Raw genomic sequence first — 23804 nt, 5'->3', positions numbered from 1 at the left:
CAACACAGCTGTGAACGCAACAAAGGCAGTCACTTCTCTGCGGCAGCTTTGCCATTGCAAAATGAATGCTTCCGAAACGAAGTGCGCATCATTGCCCATTGTCGTCTCACCTTCGTTCTCTGTGGATTGTGCCGAACCGTGAAGTATTTGAATAGCTTCTTCCAAAAACCCAAGTCTTTAATAATAGGCTCGTTTTATTACTGCATCACTTGTTTTCACGCAGTGTTGCTACTACTAGTGCCATCTGTAGGATTGCACGCTCACTACTGAATGATCATTGAAATTTAATGTGTGGTAGCAGTGCATCTGGATGGCCATTGGTAATTTCGTTGGGCATTGAGTTCGCCCATGTGACAGAGCTATAACCTATCTTAACATATGCTCTGTTCTGCTAAATGCTCTGGGCCATACGAGGAACCAAGTGAAGCAGAAAGGAAGCATACCACGCTGTAGACCTGCTCTCAGTGACAGCACTGGTTGGACATTTTCCCTTTTTTTTTTTTTTGTCCTTGACTGTTCCTGCTCTAAAATTGGTCCTCAAATTATGGTGGGCAACCGAGTGTGCATGGACAGGGCATGGCTACAGCGCTGGGTTGGGGGCGCTCTCTTAAGGGACGGCCACAGGGACCCCTTGCTGCTGGAGAGCAGCAGCATGTACGAAGATGTGAAGAAGCAGGTGCTGGAAGTGAACAGCAACATGGAGGAGGTGTCGCGCAAGATCTTCAAGGTCTCGCAGAAGGTCAAGCTGGAGGCCATTGCCTACAAGAAGAGGCAGGAGGAAGAGGTGAGCAAGCCGGCTGGGGCCGGGGCCCTTCTCTGCACTGCGCAGAAAATGTACACATACTGGCAGGGAAAGGACTGGCACTAAGCTTCCAGTTGACTCTATTTCATCTGCTGACCTTGTCTTTTAGCTGCTAGCATTGCCACGTCAATAAGGAAATTGATGCATAATTATTAGAATTGGATGTCAAGCACCACCAGCAGCAGGGTAGGGAAGTCTCACATCTACACCTGTTTTTTTTGTTATTGTTACTTCAGAGCCATTAGGCATTATAGTAATGTCTAACAGACCCAAGTCTAAATATAAATAGTTTAAGTAAACAGTGCTAGGAGAGATTTCACGATGTTATATAAAAGGACAGATTTGAAGGCTACAAGTTCTGGTATATGTAGGTGTTATTGGCAGGCAGGTGGTCCCAGTTTGAGTCGGCACTTGGAACGAAATAATCTTAAGTACTGGTTAGCGTTGCAATTTGATGTTCTTGCTTTCAGCTAATGATGAGTTCAGAATGATGCTTACATCAATGAGGAGAGTTTGTTTGAGCAGTCCATTTGTGTAATACATACATGCATAGTTTTTTAGAGCATGATGTGCAAAGAAACATCTAAATGACAAAAAAGGGCAACTGCTATGTGTCATTATGCTGGACAGGTTGTTCGTTCATGATGTGCAGTTTCAGGATGATTGTCTTGGTTGATGGCCAGGTGATGTATTTGCTCAGCAACAGACTAAGAGTTCACTTGTTCTGGAGTTTATTGCCTAAAATACACCTTTTCTTGCCAAAAAAATAGGGAAGTTGTGTTCAAGGCATTCTATTAATAGGCTACAGTAAAGAAATAAAGTTCAGGATTTTTTTAACTTAACTGCAACATAAAAAGATGTGGCCACAATAGAGTTTGCTTTACAGTGTCGGGGCTTTGTAATGTGTCCTCTTTTGTGTGTGAACTTACTTTTGATGCTACAGTTTTGTCCGAAAATTAAAACCAACTTGCCCAGAAGTCACTTAAATACGATGGCAATTTTAGTTTTGAGTAGTAGGACACCAAATTTAAGTTGTGTATTCTTTCTGCCCAAGGCATCAGTAAACATGGATCACCATGCGAAACTAGGAGTCTGTTATGGTTTAGTTGAGACAATGTTGAGGTTGCTTAAGGCATCCAAAAATCGCAATGCAACAACTGTTTGTTCATTCGTTATCGTTCTAGCTCTTGGATAGGCAGATGTAAGTGTTGGAGCCAAATTTCCAAATTTCACTTGGCGATCTATGCATACCAGTTTTATATGCACCATTTCAAGGGGAGGGGTAGGGGGAATATTGAAACCAAAAATTTGGTGTCGCTACTCCTTTAACAAACAGCAGTATCATTCATATACAAGATAAACAGATACCTGGATGTTTAGTGTCAGTCCTTTGTCTGTCACCATACTTTCTAAGTTGTCAAGGCATTTTATGAACATGAAGTAGAGTTATTTGGCTGAATTGATTTGGTATTAGAATGGTGAAAGTGTCATCATCAGCATCAGCCTGACTACGCCCACTGCAGGGCAGAGGCACAGCGGTGGCAATTGTAACTAAGGAAACTGACCAGCAGTCCTGTTAATTTTTAATCTGATGTCTTAATGTGTTTTCATTTCATGGTATTTGATTTTTATGACAGCTCTGCGTATTTTGATTAGGCACCTAACAATCTTTGTGTTTTCTTGTTGCTTCATGTTTTGTTTGCACAGTGCTACACTTGTATGCATTTGCAGAGAAGGAGGGCGATTGCTAGTTGGTATCGCTGCGCTCTTCTTTCACTCTAATAATGTGCATTGAAGTTTCTCCGTGTTTCTTCATGAATTATTTGCTCTAACGACCTTCTCATGATTTCATCAGGGCAGCATTTTATGGCTTCTTGTGATATCTGTTAGTCTTTTGTTCTACTTTCAGGGAAGGAAGCTAACATTGTAACCATGGCTGTGAGATGTGTACAGCATTTTAGCTCGAGACACTTAGATATTGAAACTTTTTAGGCAGAACTGTATTGTATTAAAAAGGGGTGCTGTCATTAATTTATGCAGGTGGTTAAGTTTGTGCAAAGCCGCTTCTCTGAAGTGGTGCGGACAGTTGGAGATTCTGAGCTCCTGTTTCACATTACTTTTTGCTGCCTTCTGTCTGTCTGCTCTTTTATTTTTGGGCATGATTAGGACAGCATCCAACTACCGTTTTCAACATGCTTTGTTTCGAGCTTGTTGATGTAGTGCTTGTCAAAGTTTTATTGCCTTCTGGCTTAAGCATGAAATGCTTTTGTCTCTCGTTGAAACTTTGTTTTAAGCCTATCTATTTGCAATTAGCTGGATAACTTTATGATTGCATTAGTGCAATTCCTTTAATTGTCTCACCTGGTCAAATGGCCGGCTGTGCTTGTTTCATTTTCAGTTGATCAAAGTTTGCCAAGCCAGTAGTATCCACAAAATCTGCAAAGACTGCTAAATACCACTAGAAAACCCATGACAACTTGCGCTTACTATCTCTAGGAAACATTCACAAGTTGTCATTAATCATCTTAGAGGCACACCCACTCTCCAAATTTTGTGCAAGGCGCCTCTGTCGAAAAATTTGTTTCTTTGTATCCGTGGCGTATTGCTTGAGACATGAGGGTGTGATGTGTGATTAGCACAATCACAATTGGGCTGTATATATCTATTCCAGGATGCATGGAAAGACGTCACTGGAATTGAATTTTTTTTCTAATATAGCCTTCCATAAACTTTTGTCTCGTGGTGTATGCACATGCCAGGTGAAAAAGGTGGAGTAACCTAGGCAAGTGAAACTTAGTGTTGACAGTCATGTAGCCTAGTCTGCATAATTTCTTCGTTCTGCACAGTAACTTTTTCAATATTCGCGTGAGAAAAAAGTGTCAATTTGAAAATTGTGGATAACCTTGAAACACAGCTGGCTGAAATGTTCGCAACAAGGTACCGCTTGCGCAGCTTTTCTTACTGGTCCTAAAAGAAAGTGTGTGAGATTCAAAATCTACCACTTGACAGCGATGGTACTTAACGCCCAGGCGTGATCTCGGAGAGACAAAAATTTTCTTACCTTATGTCCCATGCCCAGTGCGAATGCGAAGCCCCGTCAGAGACAGCATTCCAAAGACAAGAGGCTCTCTGACAATGCATCTTGGGGCATTCAGTATGCACCACTTTAAAGTGGTAGGTTTTGAATTTTATGCGCTTTGTTTTGGTGCTGGTAAATGAAGCTGCTTAGGTGGTACTTCGTTGCTGACATCTCAGCTGGCTGTTCTTCAAATGATGTACACCTTTCAAATGACACTTTTTTTTCCTGAGGCCAATATTTAAAAAGTTGGCTAGTTAGTTCTAATTTTGCAGAACAAAAATATCACTGCAGACTAGGACACTCAATCGCTTTAAAAACTTGGTTACATTCAGCTGGGACATCCAGTATAATGTATAGAAGCCAATTTTGCTGAGAAAACGGCATTTACTGCTGTTTTCTGCTGAACATTACAGACTCAGCCAAAGGCACAGATGCAATAGGGGGTATTCGTGCTTCGTTGGCACCACTTTGTTGTCCAGCATGTAGCTTCAGCAGTGCAGGCTGGAGCAGGAATAATCCCTTTGGATACACCGATGGCCTTTTGCAGTGTCTGTAGACAACAAAATGGTGGCTGCTGTGACAGTGGTGAATACTCCCTATAGATAGATAATGTTTCATACCTTTGCCTACTTTTGCTTATTAGTTCTATGAGGAGTAGTAGTAGTAGTAGTAGTAGCAGTAGTAGTAGTAGTAGTAGTAGTTGTACTTCTTTATATGTAGCTTTTGCATGAATTGGGATTGTTAAGTGGTGGTTCTGAGGAGCCTGACTCTGGTGCCTTCTTGTCAGTGACAGGTTCGCTGTTGATGACAACTAGGGAAGCCTAGGCAGCGTGCGTCGTGTGTTGAGAGAAAAAGGAGGGTCACTCGTCGTGTTATGAAGCGCATTGTGAGGCACATTGTGTTGTGGGGCACATTGTGGGCGAACGTCACCGGGCGGATCTGGCTCTGACAGGCTCTGGCTGCCGAGAGCCCCGACACGGCTGGCATCAAGTTTGTCTACGAAGACCCACGCGACCACTGGTGCCAGACGTGCAACGTGGTGTTGCCGTCAATGAACGATATGTTCCGCCACTTGCACTCACCCAAGCACAAGGAGGTAAGCAGCTGGCATGTCAATGTACTCTGTACTTTTCACATAGTGCTTTATTTACATGGTGTACTCTAAATTCTTCATATTCTGCTTAGCAGGCCTCTATATGTACATATACTGAATAGTACTCTTTTGGTATTGTTAGTATTATCCCATTTACTGATAGACACACAGTAAAACACCTCTTCATAGCTGTTGAAATGATGTAAAAGGCAGTAAAAATGAAGCTGACCATAACAGAAAGCAACACTGAATACACCACAGGCGCTGACTGCATATGTGCTGTGATTGGCATCTGTGGTGTTGCAGGTTTCTGTTCTGGTTAACTTTTTTATTACTGCTTTTCGCTTGTGTATACTTGTTAGGCTTCTTGTTTTCAACAGGTATAGCTTTGTCATGGTGGCTTCCTCTTTTTCCATCATCGTAACAAAAAAGATAGATGCCATTTGTCACTTCGTGGTGCCACGTGTTTGCCTTCTGACAAATCAGGGCAAAGGGTTAGGACGTTCACTCCTTCTGGCCGATGGGGTGTGGTGACATCTATGGTATTGTGACTCATCTGTGGTGTTCGCAGTACATTCAGGGACTTGGATGGCATAGCTTGTTGCTTTCTCTTTGATGAGGGCAAGAGATCCGTGAGCATTCTTTTTTTTTTTTATCAAAATGTAAAACTAGGTATGAATCATAGTATGGGCTCGAAATGCTGCGCTTATTACCCGTTCAGGAACTCTTCTTTTGTTTTAGCTGTTCAACAGAAGGCTGCTCGATTCTGGCTTGCCACACTTAATAGAACAGTTAAAGGCTTGCTTCTAGCATGTGCATTCAAAAGCTTTTTTTTTTTTTAATAGTATTCATTTACGATCTCCTTAGTATACCATTGTGATAAGCTTTTGTATGTCCTGGAGTTTGTAATACGCAAGAAAAGGAGGCAAAAAAAAATAATTTTTTACTGAATTGAATTTCAATAATTGCTACACATTGTAGAATAACTGTTCAAAACTCCGTTGTAACATGCGGCTGTTCTCTGTAAGTTTTTCATGTGTTTGCAAGATGTAAAAATAGGGGATGTCACTGTCACTTGTGTTAACTACTTGCTTGATGTGGTAGTAGATCATGCATAATTTTAGTCGTATTGACTTGAGTAGATCGGCGTAATTAGCAGTGTACTTTTCTAAGCGCGGACCTCAAGAAAGACAGTTAGTTTGGTTTGCGCTGGAAAACAGCAACAGTACTTGTTTTAAGGGTATGTACAAAATTTCGTACAAAGTGTCACAATGTTTAGGAATTGTAACGTCAAAGCACCATGATTTGTCCAAGCAGTACTTGAGGGATCAGGGGGTCGAAATTGTTTATTTTGAAGATGAGCATGATGCAGAGGACAAAAACCATTATTAAGGGTACCAAAACCTGTGTGTGTAAAAATAGGAGGAAGACGTGCTACTAGGCTCATTATTTTGGGTAATGTCATTTACTGGGCCCATTTTGGATATAAAAGGTACATCTGGAACATAGGAATCTCTGCTAGCTGTTGCACACTCCCACAAAAAGCTCTGAATTCACAATGCAAACAATTGTTTACAAAGCACCTCAAAGAGTTCGGCCAGACAGATGGGTTCTGTCAACAAGGCTGTCAGAGTCAACAAAGGCTGTCAGAGTTTCTGTGGGGACATTACAGATGACATCGTCAGTGCATTTAGCTGGCACTAATTACAAGTGACTTCATTAGAACTATTAAAAGTGTGGAAAAATGCACTTAACATGCTCTGGCGACACTCGCTGGAAAAAGGTCTGAATTTATTGGAAATCATTTTTAGTGTCCATTTAAGGCATTGCTGGAGGGTGCATATTAACAAAAAAAAGTCAGGCTTTTCTTGGCTACATTAGATTGAGTAATAATTCTGGGGAGAAGACAAGGGTAAGTGGATGAGGGGTACATTAGGATATACAGGTGCCAACAAAATTTTCTGGAATGCCAAAATCACGGTAAAGCTGAATTTCCTTGCTGCCTGTACCCCATTTCATGCATCAGGTGCAACACTATCAAAGCTAGCGCTCTTGTTTGTGCTGCCTACATCTGCGATGAAAAAGTAATGCATTCCCTGTGGTGAGCAAAAAATAACAAATGCTTTGCCTGCATACTTATTACATGACGCATCTGTTATAAGCTGTTATTGATAACGACACATTGTTTTTTCCTCATACCCGAGACCACTCGGCCGCAAAACAAATGTGAAGCAATACTCCTCGCTTTATTTTTTCATGTGGACTACTTCCATACCTTTCACAACGTTGTACTTGATGTATCAAACTGTGTATAGAGATGTGGCCAGGCCCTGAGGGGTGCACTGTGTAGGTCTAGTGGGGAAGTGCAAAACACACCCTTCAGTTCATAGCTACATGCGTAAACGAGCATCATCATCATTTCTCTTAAATTTCCATGTTCCGAAAACTTTTGTGGGTGCCTGTGTGTAGGGAAAAAAAAGTCAACAGTCACTGAAACCAGTGGCAGCATAGGGGAAAGTAACTTCCTTTATATAGCGCAGTGTTGATTAGGGTGAAAAATGAGTTGCATAATCGTTTACGTACAGTGTGATCTTACTAAAATAAAAGAAAAGACAGCCGCACTTTGGTGGGATAAAAGCTACAACCTCTGCGTACTGTGTGCAATGGTTTCGGTTGATAGAGTACTGCATGATGATGTTCTTAAATTTAACTATTGTGGGTGTGAAAAGAAACCAATCACATGGCAGCAAGAACATCCCACTGCGCAGAAGTGGTTTATTTATTGCCATTTTTTTTTGTTCAGTAATGCTCATCATCTAGAAACTGATGGTGGCTATTGCCATTTTCCCACAGGCTACGCCATCTCACGAACGCCCATGGGCTGAGGCTGAGAAGCAGCAGCAGGCTGGAACCCAAAAATTCCATCGTACAATTGTGTCTGCAGTCAAAGGTAAGTTAATTAGCTTTGACTCGCGCTGTCTCTGTTAAGCACTTCTTGAGCACGCGTTTGCAAAGCATCACTGAGATTTGGTAGGCGTGCAGGTTGGACAGAGTCCTGCATTGAACCGGGTGCACAAGAAAGGTTTTATAACAGGTCGCTTGGCAGATAGCAGTTGTATGAGGAGACTCATTTTAGTGACATGGCAGAAGGCGCAGAAAACACCTAGAGAGCAGTGCTGGATGCCCCAAAAATATTGTAACAAATTACAGGCTTAAATTAGGCTTGCGATAAGTGTTGGAAATTGGAACACAGTCCGAGATACACAAAACCTGCTTAAAGTATTTGTGCAGCTGAAGTTTGTTAGAAGCATGTAAATGTAGCCCTATTGCTGCTTATCTCTAGTGTGAGTATGAATAAACTTTAATACAGCCATTATCCTAAACTTTAGGTACCTCACCTGCAGGATATATATCATTTGCTCCACATGAAAGCTTCCTTCATGTTATGGATCTTTATGGCTTACAAGTGCATTACAGAGGCACTTGCCATGACCTAAGTGTAGTGCTTACATCTGGCTTATATCCGTGTGTGAAAATAAGTTTCCAGCTAAGAGTTTTTTCAGGATGATGGCAACATTTTATGTGATGTCACGTGCCGTGTCTAAATCCTGTTTTAACTTAATGAGCACTTGCTTAGTCTTTTCTCTAGTCTCCAAGTAAAGGACATGTTCTCGCGTAATTTATCATAACTCAATTGTTTACAAACGCTTTGCTTCTGTTGTGCCTTTAGTGTGTGAAATCTAGCCGGCTTTACTATGACGAGTTCTTTCTGGACACTTGGACTATACTGCGACTTCAATGTACGGGAGGTCTGCAAATTGATAAAGAAAATGGCCATGCGTATAAACTACACTTCGAGTTTGTTTGGGCTGTAGGTGTGAAATGCAGGCGCTGATGCTGCGTCTCTCATAGCCTTTTGTACAATGCATATGGTAAATAGTAATTTATTGTTGCGTGCATTTGCCCTTTTTTGTGACCCTGAGTGCTGCAATTAATGTCACTGAGGCAGACTGCAACTTTGCCACCTGTGTGTCGGCAAAGACAAAGTTTTCTGCCTTGCCAATAGTTTGTCAGCTCTGCTATTTCATTTCTGGCTTGGGCTTGTGTTCCAAGTTCATTGGGATAAATATTAGTCCTCGTGCATTTCGGGATAAAGTACTTATCACTTATATAGCCTGGCACATGGGAGAAGCTCGACCGAGTCATGGAACCGTAGTTGTGTGTTCTCATCATTATGTATGGTGTCATGGTGCCTAAGAGCCTGTGTGCTAGTGGAAAAAAATATATTTTTATTATAACTGCCAGCTATGTTCGCATTGCAGCATTTTTCTTCATATCGGAATAGCTAATGTTTGATATCTTCAGATATATAGTAGATAAAGCTTTCGTCTTGCCTATCACAATATGATAGGGATAGGCATGGCTCTAGTTTTGTTTTACTTGCCAGGAATGCTTAGCTTGAGTTACGTAGATGGTGCATGTTTTTGTACTGTGTATTAGAGCAGTAAACAATTTTGTGTAGTGTCAAATATTTGAATAAGCGTCCTTTGGAGAGTGTCGTGGCTGTAAGTTTTCTAGAAGACCTACTTTTTCTTGGTTGTGCATCTCAGAGATGTTTAGAACAACGAATAACTCTTCAAACAGCCTGTGCAAAATGTACTTCAGTAGAGTTAGTTCTTCGGCTAGTTGGTATTCTTGATTGAAGCTCATAGTTTTTCAGCGCAACGGCACACAGCCAAAGAAGAGAAGAAGGACAAATACAGCGCTGTGTTCGTCCTTCTCTTCTTTCTTTGACTGTGTGCCATTGCGCTGAAAAACTATTAGCTGTGCAAAGTATTTGCAGCATTATTTGGACAAAAAAAGGAAATTTGTATGCACAGTTGCATTGCCTTGCATTGGCACTGAAGAATAATGGAATTAACCTGTCTTGGTGTCCACAGTTTTATAGGAAATTCTGTTATCTATTTTACTCAACCTAGAAGTCTTCCTCTGTAATAAGATATTTCTTTTTGATAAACTCCGGCTTCAGGCTTCATGATTACTCCAAAATGCTTGGGGTAAACACCCAAGGTGGAGTAGATTCGAAGTAAGGGAGTAATTATTAACATCCACCCAGTTGTGCCAGTGTGGCTGTAAAGAAAAACTGTACAGCTTACACAAGAAGCGTGCATTTGAAGAAAAATTTGCCCTGGTCCAGGGGTCAAGCCTGGGGCCTGTCCATGCAGTTGCTCTGTCTGTCTGTCCAAGCTAACTGGGACGGCTGGCAGAGAGCAGGCCAAGTTTGAATTGATGACCAGCTTGAAGGGGGAGCAGTGTTAGTCCTAATGTTTCTGTGAGAGTTCTATAGCATTCCTCTGTAGTCATATGGCCGCGCTTTGGTGGGTGCTAATGAGTAATTGAGACATCTTTATTTCTTCAAGCTTCATGATTCCAAGTTGCATGCAGCTGCTGGTGAAGAATGCAGCACCATTGTATGTGGTGCCATGAGTGGTCTTAACCTTACAAGTTGACGCAGTCGGGCATAGCAGTGGTTAGATCAGCCAGCAATGCCCTCATCCATGGTTTCTGCACCAGGGCAGTGTGGTCACTGGGTATACACACTGGGCCACTGTTCTCCCAGACAAGAGAGGGATCCCTTGCTATTTTGCATTGCCGTTGTAATGCCTTATTCGGAGGGATGGAAGAAGTCAATCTCTCCATTCGGGTGGGGGTTTTCACTAAAAAAGCTGCACCTTTTAATGACCCCTCTTTCTTCCTTTTATCTTCATATTTGTGGGCCAGTGTGGTACTACCCTCGCACCAATTTGCAGTTTGCACAGATGGGATAAATCGCCATAATTATGGTTGCCTTGATTCTAAAAATGGTGCTGCATTTTTTTTTTTAATTTCCCCGGCCAGCTTTGCAGTGGTTGCGGGTAGGTAACCTTGTCGAATTTTCGGGAAGTACTGCTCACCGACCCCTATGGCGTTGCTTGTCTTCTACTGTCCTGCAGGTGTCCAGTTCCTGGTCGGAATCTCCGGCTATTACTGCAAGCTCTGCAAGGTGATGAGTGGGGACTCTGCGATGGCTCGCAATCACCTGCACAGTATTGAGCACAATCAGAACTACACGGTACGTGGGCAGCGCCCGTTTGCACGTCTGCGTTACTGTTAAGAGTACAGTTGGCTGCCATGCAGGGGAAATGGATTCTAACAAAGAAGGTAGTAATAGAGGATGCAGATAAAATGAGTGCAGCTATATGAGGAAATCAAAGGACAGGCTTTTCATTCACATGGCGCGAAGACAAATACGGACAAGAGGAGAGACGCCACAAAGCGCTTTGTGGTGTCTCCTCTCTTGTCCGTGTTCGTCTTCACGCTCTTCACGCTGTGTGAGTGAAAGCATGAAATACCAACTCGGCCAGCAACTGATTTTGAGCAATGATAGAGTGGATGCCAGCCTTGTCTTGTGGCATGTCTTGTGTGCATGTTTGATGTCCGCATTTAGTTGCACTAGTTTTACCATTACCTGTATCATGCGATGAACCAAATAACACAAACTGAAATATTGATTTCGTGGTGGAGGATTGCCATAGAGTTATGCTGAAGCATCCAAATGGATTCGTGGAGTGCAAGTGTTAGCTTGCTGTAACCTGGCCTTGTCTCAGTTTAAAGTTATACATGTTGATTTAACATCACCGCCATTTGTCCTGCTAGTACAAAGGATGCTTTAAATACCCAAGCTAGCTTTGCTAGCTTTTGTTGTCGCATCGTCTTTTTTTTTTTTTTGTGGGGGATGAAATAACCTTGGTTTTGTTTGCGTTGCTTTGTACACTCATCAGCAGAAGTTCAAATGTGAAGCCATATGTATAGCCCCATACACTGAACACTAGATGTGAGCTTGATTCAGAATGTTGTCCATCGCCCTTTGTCATAAGCTTAAGTCCAAGGAGAGGTGGGGGTTGCTTCTGGGCCAGGCCGTGTTTCTCGTGCTTCCTCTGCGTTGGATATCACACGAGTCACACTACACGGCTTGGAAGCAAAACCTATTGGGCTCTAAACTTTTTACTAAGGCTTTACATGAGAAAGCTCGGTTGTAGCTGCTAGGTGGGTTTAGTTGTTGAGTGAAAAACTTCTAATGTGAGCTGTGGGCTTGGCTCAGTCTGGCATAACAAGTGCACTTGTCTGGAAGTGGTTCAGTTTGTGCCTTGGTTTAACACGCTTACTAAAATGCCTTAAGGGCTTCTTATTCACGTAAAAAACACTCACTGTGAGCTGAAGTTAGTCAGGCTGTGGACTGATCTGTCACCATGTAGTGCAGTGTAGGTGGTCTTATGTCAGAAGGTGCCAGAGATATTTTTATTGTTGCTCAGCTGCAGTCATTGCAGCTAAAGTTTGTGTAAACAGAAGTAAAGAAAGAACATGTCGTCCCTTGACATGCATCCAAGGTGTTCAGTGTCACGGCTGTTATCAGTGCAAAGAGGTTTTGCAAGTTACCAGGGCTCATTTTTATTTTAATCTTATTTGAATGCAAAGGCAGTTTGGGCCACCAGCCCGAGGAATTCCGTGCTCACATTGAAGCTGTTTGGCGAGAGACTCACGTCAGTTACAAGCCTCTAATAGTTGGAGTTATTTTGCCATTGTCAAGTGATTGGTTAAAATGTGGTAATAAATTCTATCTGTTTGCATAGTATGTTGATCATACCGTCAACACAGTAGTTAGTAAGTCGAAGTTAGTAAATGAGTGGTGTGGTCAGTACTAGTTATTTATAGTCTGTGGATAATAGTTTATTCCATAGTGGACAGCTAGTTGCAACTGCTCATTGTTGTGTGCCTAAGTGATAGTTAACTAGTAGTCAGTGGTTCCATCGATGTTCCTTTTCTACACCTGAAAACAAGGCATGGGTTACCAAGCGAGCCCTACATTAGTGATGAGCTCATGAATGCTCCCGCATTTTTTTGCCATTCCTTTTTAATTTTTTATTTGTGCCAGACCTCAGTGGCTTGGTCATTTGTTTTGCTGTGAGAGCAGAAATAATTCAGACATTTAGGTTGTGCAGTGTCGCATCTCGAGCCATTCTTGTCTCTTGCAGAAATACATACTGCTAAATCCGTTCTATGAGCGGCGCTGGAAGATGGAGAAGGACATTGCCATTGGGGCCGCCATTAAGGAGGAGAAGGAGAAGAAGAAACAGGAGAAGGAAAAGCAAGAAAAAGAGAAGTTTGAAAAGGAGCGGGACAAGTCGAGGTCTCGCTCGCGCTCCCCGACGGCACCGTCCTCGTTCGAGCACAATTTTTCATCGAAGCGCTCAAAGTCTAGCCGCAAGGAAGAGCAGGAAAAAATCCGGCGGAAGAGCGAGGAACTCCTCAAAGCAGAGCGCGAGAACAGCCGCTCGGTCAAGGAGCTGGATGACTCGGACGTGAGCCCCAAGAAGGGTGGCGACAAGTCGGCATCGCCTCCACCCTCGAGGGCAAACACTGGTGGATGCGGAATCAAGCTGAAGCTCCTCAAGGGTCAGAAAACACAGAAGCAGCCGCCCAAGCAGACTCCAGTTGTGATCATCGGCAAGGCGCCCTGTTTCCGGCCGTCCTTCCTGTCCGGCAAACCCAAAGTCGGGGCGGCTGCAACAGCGACAACAGCAAAGCAGGAAGAGAGCAAGCCATACGGCCCAGCGCTGCCTCCAAACTTGGCTTCGGCTACGGCTGCGGAGCTTGTAGAAGAAGCCAAGAAAAATGAAGAATCCATGGAGATTCCGCTTCCCAACTCCGCTTCCGAAAAGCCGGGTCAGTTTCAACTCGACAAGTCATTCACTAAGGTCTTTTTCTGATTGCATTTTTAAAGTCCGTTTTTTTTTTTTTAAAGTGAGGATTACCCTCTGCACTTCATCATTAATTTTTGTTTCGTTAAAGAAGCGAGCCATCTGTGCAGCTCTGGTCCGTCTCGTATCAACTGTATCTTTTGCCTTCATGCAGTGTAGGAATAAAAGCCGCTGAATCTTATATTAAGTAAAGTATGTGGTGCCTGGTCTTTGTCTTTTCGCCTGTACTCAGCTGTCCGGCCTCTGTCCCTGCATATGGCCTACGCAATCCACCGACACACGGAACTACTACATGAGACATTGGGCATTGCTGTATTGCTGCAAGTCGTCAGTTTGCAAGCTATCAAGAATATCGCTTCGAGCTGAACATGATTCGCTCGTAGCCTTCTCTTTCCCAAGCTTTCATTTCGTGGTGTTCTGTCTTGGCTTCTTTTTTTTTTCACTCTGACATAAGGTCGTTGACAGATGCTGCCATGCTTTAAGAGCCTGTTAGTATTGAACCTGCACAGCCATGACTGACTGGTCTCATTTGCTACATTTTAATGTTCTTCTATAAGCATTAGATTTCCATTACCATTGAAGCTGCAGGGCACTGGCAACACGGTAGTTCTAAATTTTTATTGCTGGAATCGCATTGAGTTCAAGTAGTTTGGCCGAGGCAATTTTGTTGCTACCCAGCTTTTGAAATGCTAGAGGAACTCTTTAGTCTATTCTGATGCATACTTAAGTGACAGCAGTCATCCTGTCTAGGTAAACACTCCTAGGTTTCTTAACCAGGCATGCCAAGTCCATAGCTGTAACGCATGCCAACTTGGCGCGTTTTTGCTGTGCACTGTTAATGTAACTATTCAGGGAGGCTATTTGCCGCTACACGCTATAACCTTGTCAGGTATGTTTTTTCCTTGTGCTGTGCATTGAACTCAGCCCAGTACTTGGCCCAACCATTGATTTGCTGGTGCTACTGCACATGCACACGCTCCCTTGCGACTCGTGCTGCACTTGCTATTCATGCAAAGAACAGCTGTTCATGGCTCTGAAAAGGCGATCCCTAAATCGTTGCTTAGCGGGCTGCTGCTGCAAACTATCAGTGTCTCTCTTGTTAAAGGAGTATTGACACCAAGTTATTTTGATGATGTTTCTCCTTTGTAATGCATAAGACATTTGTGCAGATGTATCATCGTGTGGTATTTGCCTAAGGCTGGTACCTAACATATTTAATTTCTACTCTCGTGCTGTTTCAGTGTCAGTGTCAACAGCTGAACAATAGCTGTGACATCAAAGTTTAGTATAGGTCTTGTGAGGCACAAAAAGACTGTGATGTACCCACTGCTTGTTAGTTTGTTGTCATTCCAGCTCTTGAAGCAGCTGGCTTCAGTGTTGTAGTGAACTAAAACACCTAAGCAGCAATTATACCTCACTATTTATGCCTCACGTAACCTGTGCTGAACTTTCTCGTCACAGTCATCGTTCAAATGTTGAAACTGAAAACAGTGTGTGAGGAGGAATTTAGTTTTAAATTGTTTACCAGTCAAAAGTGAATACCATGTGGTGATCCATCATTAGACATCATTGCAAAGAAGAAATCATGTAGCCAGAATTTGGTGTCACTATTCTTTGAAGAGCTCCACTTGCTTTGAACATGGTTTGAAGAAACAAAACCACACATGGAGAAACCACATGGAGAAACTGAAAATACAGACAGACAACAGTTGTTTGATTGCGTAGGCTGTGTGCAGCCTCGGAATGGGCCATGTCGGGCACACTTGCAAATCAAGTCGAGCAGTTGAGAATTATGGCAAAAAGTCAAAAACATGGCAATGACCTGAAAGAAGGCACATAGCTGCCATTGCTTCTAGCAGGTACCTTTGCCTTACAATGGGAAGACGTTACTGTCAATGAGGAAAGTTTGTAAAAATTCTTGGGCTTGGCCATTTACCAGCATCTACTCTGCATTGGCAGGGGGCTTTCAAGTGTTGGTACCTGCTAATTACTTCAGTATCGTGATGCTTGTGTGTGCAGTTTTCTAGTGGGAAATGAACAGACCTGATGTGCATTTGTGGCAGGCATGGATCATTTCCTTCGGTTATCCAAACGTTGTGTTTCGTAGTTTACTCGGGGCAGTACACTAGAGGCATACAGCGTCTGTAAGGCAGCGTGGGAAACACAGTAGAACATTGGGGGATAAAAAGGTCACATTTTCGGGAGTTGGCTGAAGGAATTACCCTTGCACATTGCCCTCTTGTCACCTGCCATCAGCTTTGTCAAGGTGAGCCTCAATTCATATGGATTGCAGCATTTGGCCAGAGAAGTGCAAGAGCAGTGGAGGATGCCAACTTCAGTGCATCTTGCCACCAGAGAGATCCGATTCCAAGCCCTACATCATCTTTGAGTGGCTTGATTTTATCCAAGCTGCTTTTAGCATCTTGAGGTACCCACCGCGGGGGATTTGTAGCTCTGGTGTTGATCAATTGCTAAAGCCAAGGTCATGGGATCGAATCCCAGCTTCAGCGGCCACATTACGATGGAGGGAAAATGCAACAATGCCAGTGTGCTGTGCGATGCTGGTGCACGTTAAAGAACTCCAAGAGTTCAACATTAATCGGGAGTCTTCCAGTATGGTGCCTCTCATAGTCCATGTGCAGCATTGGGACATTAAACACCATGTACCATGCCATATCATACCAGCGTCTGGAGGTGGTTTAGTTGATGCAAAGCGTGGAAAACATTTCAAGAACTTCATTTATGGTGCATGACTCAAAGGGGATGTTGCAGGGGATTGGAAAGCACATTTCCGAAGTCACTTTTTTGGCTGTTGGGCAGTCTTGAGGCTATGTTGCTCAGAAGTGTTAAGTGATCTGCTCACAGAATGTTGTCGCACCTTTTTGTCGAGACAACTAAGAGAGTTCTTGGGAAGAGGGAGAACGTAATTGTACTCGCTGTTCAACTGTTCGCACTTCTGCAGGCATGGAGTTGTGAATATGTGTATTAGTGGATCATCAGTTTTGATTTTTCACAGACAGTAGTTTGGGTGATAAGCATGTGGAGTGCACGCAGCTTTATGTGTTGACGAACTTGCATATTCAAGGAACCATTTGTAATCATAGCAGTCGCTGTAATCATTTGGGGTGATTTTTGAATGCGGTTTAATGAAGAGTTAAAATGGACTTAGTTATAGTGGTGAGTTTTGAAGCAGCCAGGCTCAGAGTCCAGTTCACTGTTGCTACAGTGAGGGCCTGTACCCCAAACAGGATTACAAAGTGCAGTGTATTCATCTGTGAGGTTGAATGATGAAATAAGGTAAATTTGTTCTTTTTTTCTTGATCATTTTTCTTTCGATTGCACAGCTTGCCATTTTATTGGACAGCAAATGTATTCAGAAACATGCTATGCAGAGCAATGGGTGGTTGCTTTTTAGGTGGCCCAGTCTATTAATGTTTCTGAATTCGGGTGTAGTCATGCTCGTGGCTCTGTATTCATGGTTTGCCATAAGAATTTTATGTAATACATGTGTGGAAGTGCTTGACACGACTAACAGGAAAATTTTTTAGCTGTTCTAAATCATCTGCAATGCAAAAAGAGGCAGCCTTGATTACCTGCTTTCCATAGCCCTCTTTTTAGGTGTAAATGGTTTCACAACACACGGCCAGTGAGGCTAATGTTGGGTGAGCGTGGCTCACAAGTGCTTTCAGATGAGTGCTGACCACCTGAAAAGAAGAAGAAAAAAAAACAGATTCATAGCACTTGTCCAGCAACTAGCAGTAAAGTTTATTACATCTGGTGGTTAGCAATTTGGGCTCCATTTGCCTAAATGTGCTTAGCCAGTGATTTGGTTTTGAATGCCTGCGCATCTCTGCAATCATTTGCGTAATAGCTGCAGCTTTTGTGCCATTCTTTGCCATTCGTGCCACATTTATGGCATCGTAATTGCAAGGAACACCTGCTTGGCATATAGCCGCGTGGCTTTTTAAAATTTGAGCTGACTAAAGAAAAGGTCATCCTTGCCTATGCCAGACCACATCAGTCACTCCGCCAGCTGCTCTAAACAGAGTGGCTTCTAGATGGCAGCCTGTGCCTGCACTGATTGACAGCTTTAAGTGGACGGAATGATGTAATGTTCACAAAAAGCAATGGGCTTGTGTCTGTATCTTTTACCTTCTTTGAGGTGGGGTTGAATAAGGCTCAGTGAGGCAAACAACTTCTTGGGACAAGCCTGCAGTTTAGACCAGTGTGTCCTTAACGTGGTAGTTTGACTGGTTTACAAAATGGTGACAGATTTTTAACTTCCATCCTCTATTAGATATTGTCCCTCTATTTTATTTTGCGGTATCTCTTTATAGCTGTAATTGCATTTGTCTCCGTCCAGAAAAAATGGCTGAATTGAAGGTTGTTCCTGCTAAACTGGTCTTCAACATGGGGCACTTACTATAGTTGAGTTAGTCATCGTGAGCAAAATTGATCAGTTAGCCTAGTTGCTAGCTTTAATAAGACGTGAATAGCTACTTACAAGCATCCATTTATAATCTTTATTAATCACGCATGCACTTTCTTTTTTCTGAGGGCAAACTGTTTAAGGGAGGCCCAGCAGCTCGCTTAAACCTTGCACCTTGGATCTCTCTCTACTTCTATGGTTGTCAGTTGGCACATTTCAGTTTTGCAGTTTGTGTGTCTGCATCACATTCTAGTTAGCTGAAAATCCAGCCAAACGCTTCATCTCTTTTATCTAACGAATGCCTCCAATTCGTCTTCATTCACCTTGGTTTTGATATTCACCAGTCAAGGGGAGGCTACTCTTCCATGCTTCGAAAACAGGACTGGTGTCATAACACAATATATGCACACATTTGGTTGATCCATGTAAACTAATTATCCAGAGAACCAGAGCACAACTATCCCAACTTGCTGTTCTATTGCGTTTATGTAGCCTAGCCGATACTTTTATTGAGGACTGCTCCTCATGTACAGATTTTTTTGGGCAACAGCCATTAAGGCTAGTTTTTGTATTTCCAATCTTCTGCAAAATTGAATAGAACAAGTAAGAAAAAATGGAAAAACAGTGTCATCACTTCTTTGAAGAGTGAGGATTATAGGCAGACTGCAGCAATTGGTAGATTGAGATGGCATTCGGTCTGCCTTGTTTTGCAACCCCAGGCCTGTTGCCGACGCCAGTAACCAGTGTTGCCCCAACGGTACCAACTCCGGCACCGCCAACATCTGCCATGCTAGTGTCGCGGAAGCAGGCGCTCAAGTCTGGTGTCGTGACCAAGACGCCGCTGCTGCCCTTACCGGGGTCGAGCATGTCTGAAGAGGACATGGACCTGAAGCTGCTTGGCATTGAGCGCGACGACATCCAGCCGATTGCTCCAGTGAAGCCACCACCGGCGTTTGGTCCGGCGCCACCACCGACATCCCCTGTACAGCTGCCCAACCTGTCGGTGCCCCCACCCATGTTTCCTGTCCCGCCGCCCAAACGCACCCTGTTGCCATCACCCCGGTACCTTGCCACAGTGCCGCCGCCAACCATGGCTCCGCTGAACGTGCCTCCGCCTACAGGTGAGCATCTGATCCCAGTGACTCAACGCATTATTTTTGCAGGCTGCCATGCTATCTCATCACAGACATGCTTTGCTTTCATTATTTCTGCATTGGCTGTAGTGTCGAACGAAAAGCTGTTCATTCAGGCTGCTTGTAGTTATAGTCGCTGCACTTTGCACCATCTGCTGCTGGATAATAGTTTTGAAGACGTATCGTTTAGCACAGTGCTCTGCTCTAGCCGGGCTTCCCCGAGATCTCATGTTTGTCATCCACTTGAAATGACGTCATCACATAGTAAGGGCACGCGACCCATCAAACTCTTTGCACATGACCATAACCACCCACCCCCCCTTACTAAGCATACATAACCTCCCTAACAGCTGATACTAAGATGTTTTATAACGTAAACACTCTTTCAACTCACCCTTTCTCTGCCAGCTGTACAGAAATGATTGGAATGCATTGAGCAGAGTAGATTGGCAGCTTAGGTTTGCATTGGAAGTGTTAAGCACACATTACAGAGGCACCTACAAGCATTAGGCACCGGTCACTTTTTCCTCTACTGTAGTCTGGAGTGACGCAGAGTGGGAAGTGCAGCTGTAATAACACAGAGTGGCTTGCTGTAGTGCCTAAGCTATCATTTGTGCTTTGTTTTTCATCACGTCGGGAAGTGTGTGGCTCCACGGTGCGCACCACGGCCACGTGTGGCTATGTGCCTATTTTGATGCCCAAGCATTGTCAAACCGTGCGAGCCATTTGCCTCCGGAGTGGGATAATGCAAAGCACACGAGGCATCAATGGGTTAACCAGTTTAAATTTTAATGCAGTGTGCCGCTGGAGTGTTTTGTATGGACCGTGTAATGCCCTAACGTCCTTTTACGCTCTGTAGCCCCTTGCAGCGGCCTAATGCGATGCCTCCGAAACTCATTTCAGCTTCCTTGCATGCAAGGCCTCATTTACTAAACCATGGCAGACCTTTTATGGGAAATGCTGGCTACGTCAGGCCCAGCAACAAAAGAGTTACATGTAACACAGTGGTGCCCCTGCAAGTGTTGCGGCTGCCCCCTCCGCCGCCACCTGCCGAGCCGGTGCCATCAGCGCTGCCACCGCCGTCACCGGCAACAATGGCAAGGCGCGTGCCCGTTCAGAAAATCACTGGCGTCGCCATTAAGAGTGTCGCGGCTCCAATCAGCGCAACTCCCGTGAAGCCCGTGCAAGGTTCTGTGGTTTCTCTCGGCTCGGGTGATGGGAAACATGTGACCAGTGCAACTGCGGAGGGACCTGCGAAATCGGGTGGAGGCGACGCCGAGTCTGTGGCCGCCACAAGTGATGTGGAAGCCACCAGGGTGGTCACCTCTGCAGAAGTGAAACCGGAAGCAGAAGACACAGAAGCTACCATTTCAGGTACTGCGTCGGGCAGCGTGGACCAAACCAGTGTGGCACCAAGTGTGGCGCCAGAAGCAACCGAATCATCAGAGCCGGCAGTGCCGAAGGAGCCTGCAGCCGATTCTGATGCACCCGCCTCTGTCACATACAACAGTGATGATAAGCTGAAGTGTGCCACAAGTGCTGGAGATGAGGCTAAAGTGACATTGACCTCTCACCTTGCCTCCGATGTTCCTACAAATCATGACGGCAGTAAAGCCTCTATCAAAGCAGAAGCTTCCTGTACAGTGGCTGAAACAGCCACAGCCAGCTCCACTGTCGGCAATACCTCTACAACCGATTCCAATGCACCCGCCTCTGTCACATACAACAGTGATGATAAGCTGAAGTGTGCCACAAGTTCTGGAGATGAGGCTGAAGTGACATTGACCTCTCACCTTGCCTCCGATGTTCCCACAAATCATGACGGCAGTAAAGCCTCTATCAAAGCAGAAGCTTCCTGTACAGTGGCTGAAACAGCCACAGCCAGCTCCACTGTCGGCAATACCTCTGAGCCAGTTCAGGAAATGCAGGAATTGGGTAGTGGGGAAGCTAGCAATGCACTGAGCGCACAAGTAGGGGGAGAACCAGAAGTGAGTGTTACTAGCTTTGTTTCGCCAATACCGGAAACACTTCCACCGTTAGGTGCACATATTGAAGGTGGCAGAAACAGCGAGCTAGCTGAAGATAGCGGCCGAAATTTCCTAGAAGCTACGGAGGCAGCCGATGAGAAGCAGGGTAGCAGGGTGCCATCCATGGATCAGGCAGATATTGCAGTTGCGAAGGCAGAGCAGGAGAGTGCAGGTGCTCATTTGCAAGCTTTGTGTGTTCGAGAACTAGCGGAGGGTGAAATTCTCTCCGCTGAAAGCGAAAGTGTTGGTCCCCAGCGGGAAGGGTCCTCAATGGGCGAGGATGCGGCTGGTGACACTGCTTTGAGTGTTAAGATTATCGAAGAAGAGTTGAGTCAAGCTGACAGCGGAGCAGAGGATTCCAGTAGGATTTCAAGCGGCGTGCTAGACCAAGTGTCGGGAATCCTCAGTAATCAGGTTGATGAGTCTTCAACTACTGCTGTTGAAGACGCTGGTGGGAACAATGTCTCTGCTAGTATGGAAGCCAGTTACGATAACAGTGGAGAGGCTACTGTGGAAAATGACAAAGCGCTTTCAGAAGAAAGTGTGCCGCTTGCCACTGAAGCAGAACTACTGAGCGTTGAAGATGGAGGTCCTAAGAAGCACCCGTCCGCAGCCATGAATGAAGAAGTCGGTTTTGAGGGAGAGGAACCTGCTGTGGAGGATGCTTCCTTTACACAGACGCCAGGCGAAAGCACTGAAAGGTCAGTCCCAGAAGATAAAGAAGTTGCCTGTACCGCTGAATACACGCCAACACACTCGGGAGATGATGGTGTGGCTCAGTTTGTCTCCTGTGAAGAGCAGGCAGGTGCTGACTTAAATAAGGCGGAAGTGCTGAACAGTGTGGCCAGGGCAGCAGGGCAGCCGGAAGCGATGATCGATGCAGACGAGAGCTGCATGGAGTTCGGCACTGCTGACGAGACGTTTGGCTGCCGATCTGATGCCGAGGCTCCTTTCATGTCCTTTGATGAGCCATCCACAGATTGTTCCGTGCCCGCGGTCCCCACACTGGGCTTAGACAGTCTTCTGGACGACTGCCCTGACTGGAAGGCGGCCATTTTGTGTGTGGCTGACCTCGACAACACTAAGCCGGGGAAGAGCCTCTTTAACAGCACCTCTGTTGCAGCGGAGTTGCTGGCGACGAGCGCAGTGGCGGCAACCCAAGAGAACGCAGAAGTTGAAGACGGTGGGCTTGGCAAAGGAGGCCAGCGGCCGGAAACCGGGCTGCTCCAATCAGAGCTGGTGAGTTCCCACAGGCTAGCATGTACCTCAGTGCCTGCTGCTGCCTATGCTTTCTTCTGCTAGTGGCCCTTGTGGAGAGCTGACCGTAGGCTATAAAGTTCTGTTTTCAGTTTTTTTTTTTTTTCAAAGCATAATTGACAGCTGAGGAAGTGCGTAGGAAATGGCAGTCTGTCCATGTCCCATTATGTGTTGTTGCTCAGGCCACCTTCTTTTTCCCCTGTTTTAGAAAGGAGGCAGATAAGACATGGCTTCTAGTGACACTAACATTCTACATGGTGCTAGTGAAATGCATATATAACATGGAAAAGCCACGTGGTGCCTCAGTGGTTATGGCACTTGGCTGCTGACCCGAAAGGCATGGGTTCGATCCTGCCTGCAAACGGTCTAATTTCGATGGAGGTAAAATTTTAGAGGCCCATGTACTGTGCGACGTGCACGTTGAAGAACCCCAGGTGGTCGAAATTTCTGGAGCTCTTCACTACGGCATTCCTCATAGCCTGAGTCGCTTTGAGATGTTTAAGTCCCGTAAACTAAACTAATATGACATGGAGAGTTTACTGTTGCTTAGCCTTGCAAAAAGGCAGGGACTCAGCTTTCAGATTAGCCAAATTAGGCTGATGTGTTGACTGTGTAAGTGACATTAGCATTCAAAAGAAAACATTTGACAGAAGTCTGTCTGGTTGGGAAATTTAATTTAGTGGAAAGATGACTGACACCAACGAAGTTAATTTTTTAAAAACACAATGTTTCGGGACCGGCTCGGTCCCTTCTTCATGATGTGACTACGGGCGAGGTGCAGCTTGGCTTTTTAAGCCCTCGTGTTGAAGAGTTCCGGGTCAGTGGACGCAAACCATGGATGTAAGGAGAGAAAAGTGTCCCCAGGGAGCGATTAACATTCTTCCGTGCATGTTGGATGTGCCACGACTCGAGTAGAAGCCTCCTGCGTAGATTAGCTTCGGTTTCCAGTACAATAGTGCCGTCAAGGTCAATTCGGTGGTCACATGCTTCGCAGTGTTCGGCCACAGCGCTGCGCTGATGGTTCAGTTGTTTGAACCCTCTGTTCTGTTGTATTGCTGTCACATTGTAAAAAGAGTCTAGGGCCATTTTTATCAGTCTCGCTGCCAACCCACACAGTGAAGTCAAAGGGAAGTATGTCATTGTGCTGAACATTAAAGAAAGCTGGATCATGCCTTCAGGTGTGTAG

The 23804-nt window shown here is 44.6% G+C and overlaps 1 protein-coding gene across 5 annotated transcripts in view; it reads left to right on the top strand.

Moving 5' to 3' along the window:
* Positions 1-23804, top strand: part of LOC144104749 (uncharacterized) — a 38969-nt gene that overhangs the window by 11456 nt on the left and 3709 nt on the right. For 2 of the 5 annotated variants that reach the window (XM_077637921.1, XM_077637920.1), the window contains exons 4-10: positions 613-784; positions 4834-4977; positions 7828-7924; positions 10968-11086; positions 13047-13737; positions 18921-19322; positions 20340-22600. In XM_077637921.1, coding sequence (XP_077494047.1) covers positions 613-784; positions 4834-4977; positions 7828-7924; positions 10968-11086; positions 13047-13737; positions 18921-19322; positions 20340-22600 — 3886 coding nt within the window. Of the gene's footprint in view, positions 1-612; positions 785-4833; positions 4978-7827; positions 7925-10967; positions 11087-13046; positions 13738-18920; positions 19323-20237; positions 22601-23804 lie in introns of all 5 variants that reach the window. The other 3 variants (XM_077637919.1, XM_077637918.1, XM_077637922.1) reach the window with 2 other exon arrangements.

The sequence above is a fragment of the Amblyomma americanum genome, chromosome 9 (genome assembly GCF_052857255.1).
Source record: "Amblyomma americanum isolate KBUSLIRL-KWMA chromosome 9, ASM5285725v1, whole genome shotgun sequence".
NCBI classification, from domain to species: Eukaryota; Metazoa; Arthropoda; class Arachnida; order Ixodida; family Ixodidae; genus Amblyomma; species Amblyomma americanum.
This window is presented reverse-complemented; position numbering and strand designations above follow the sequence as displayed.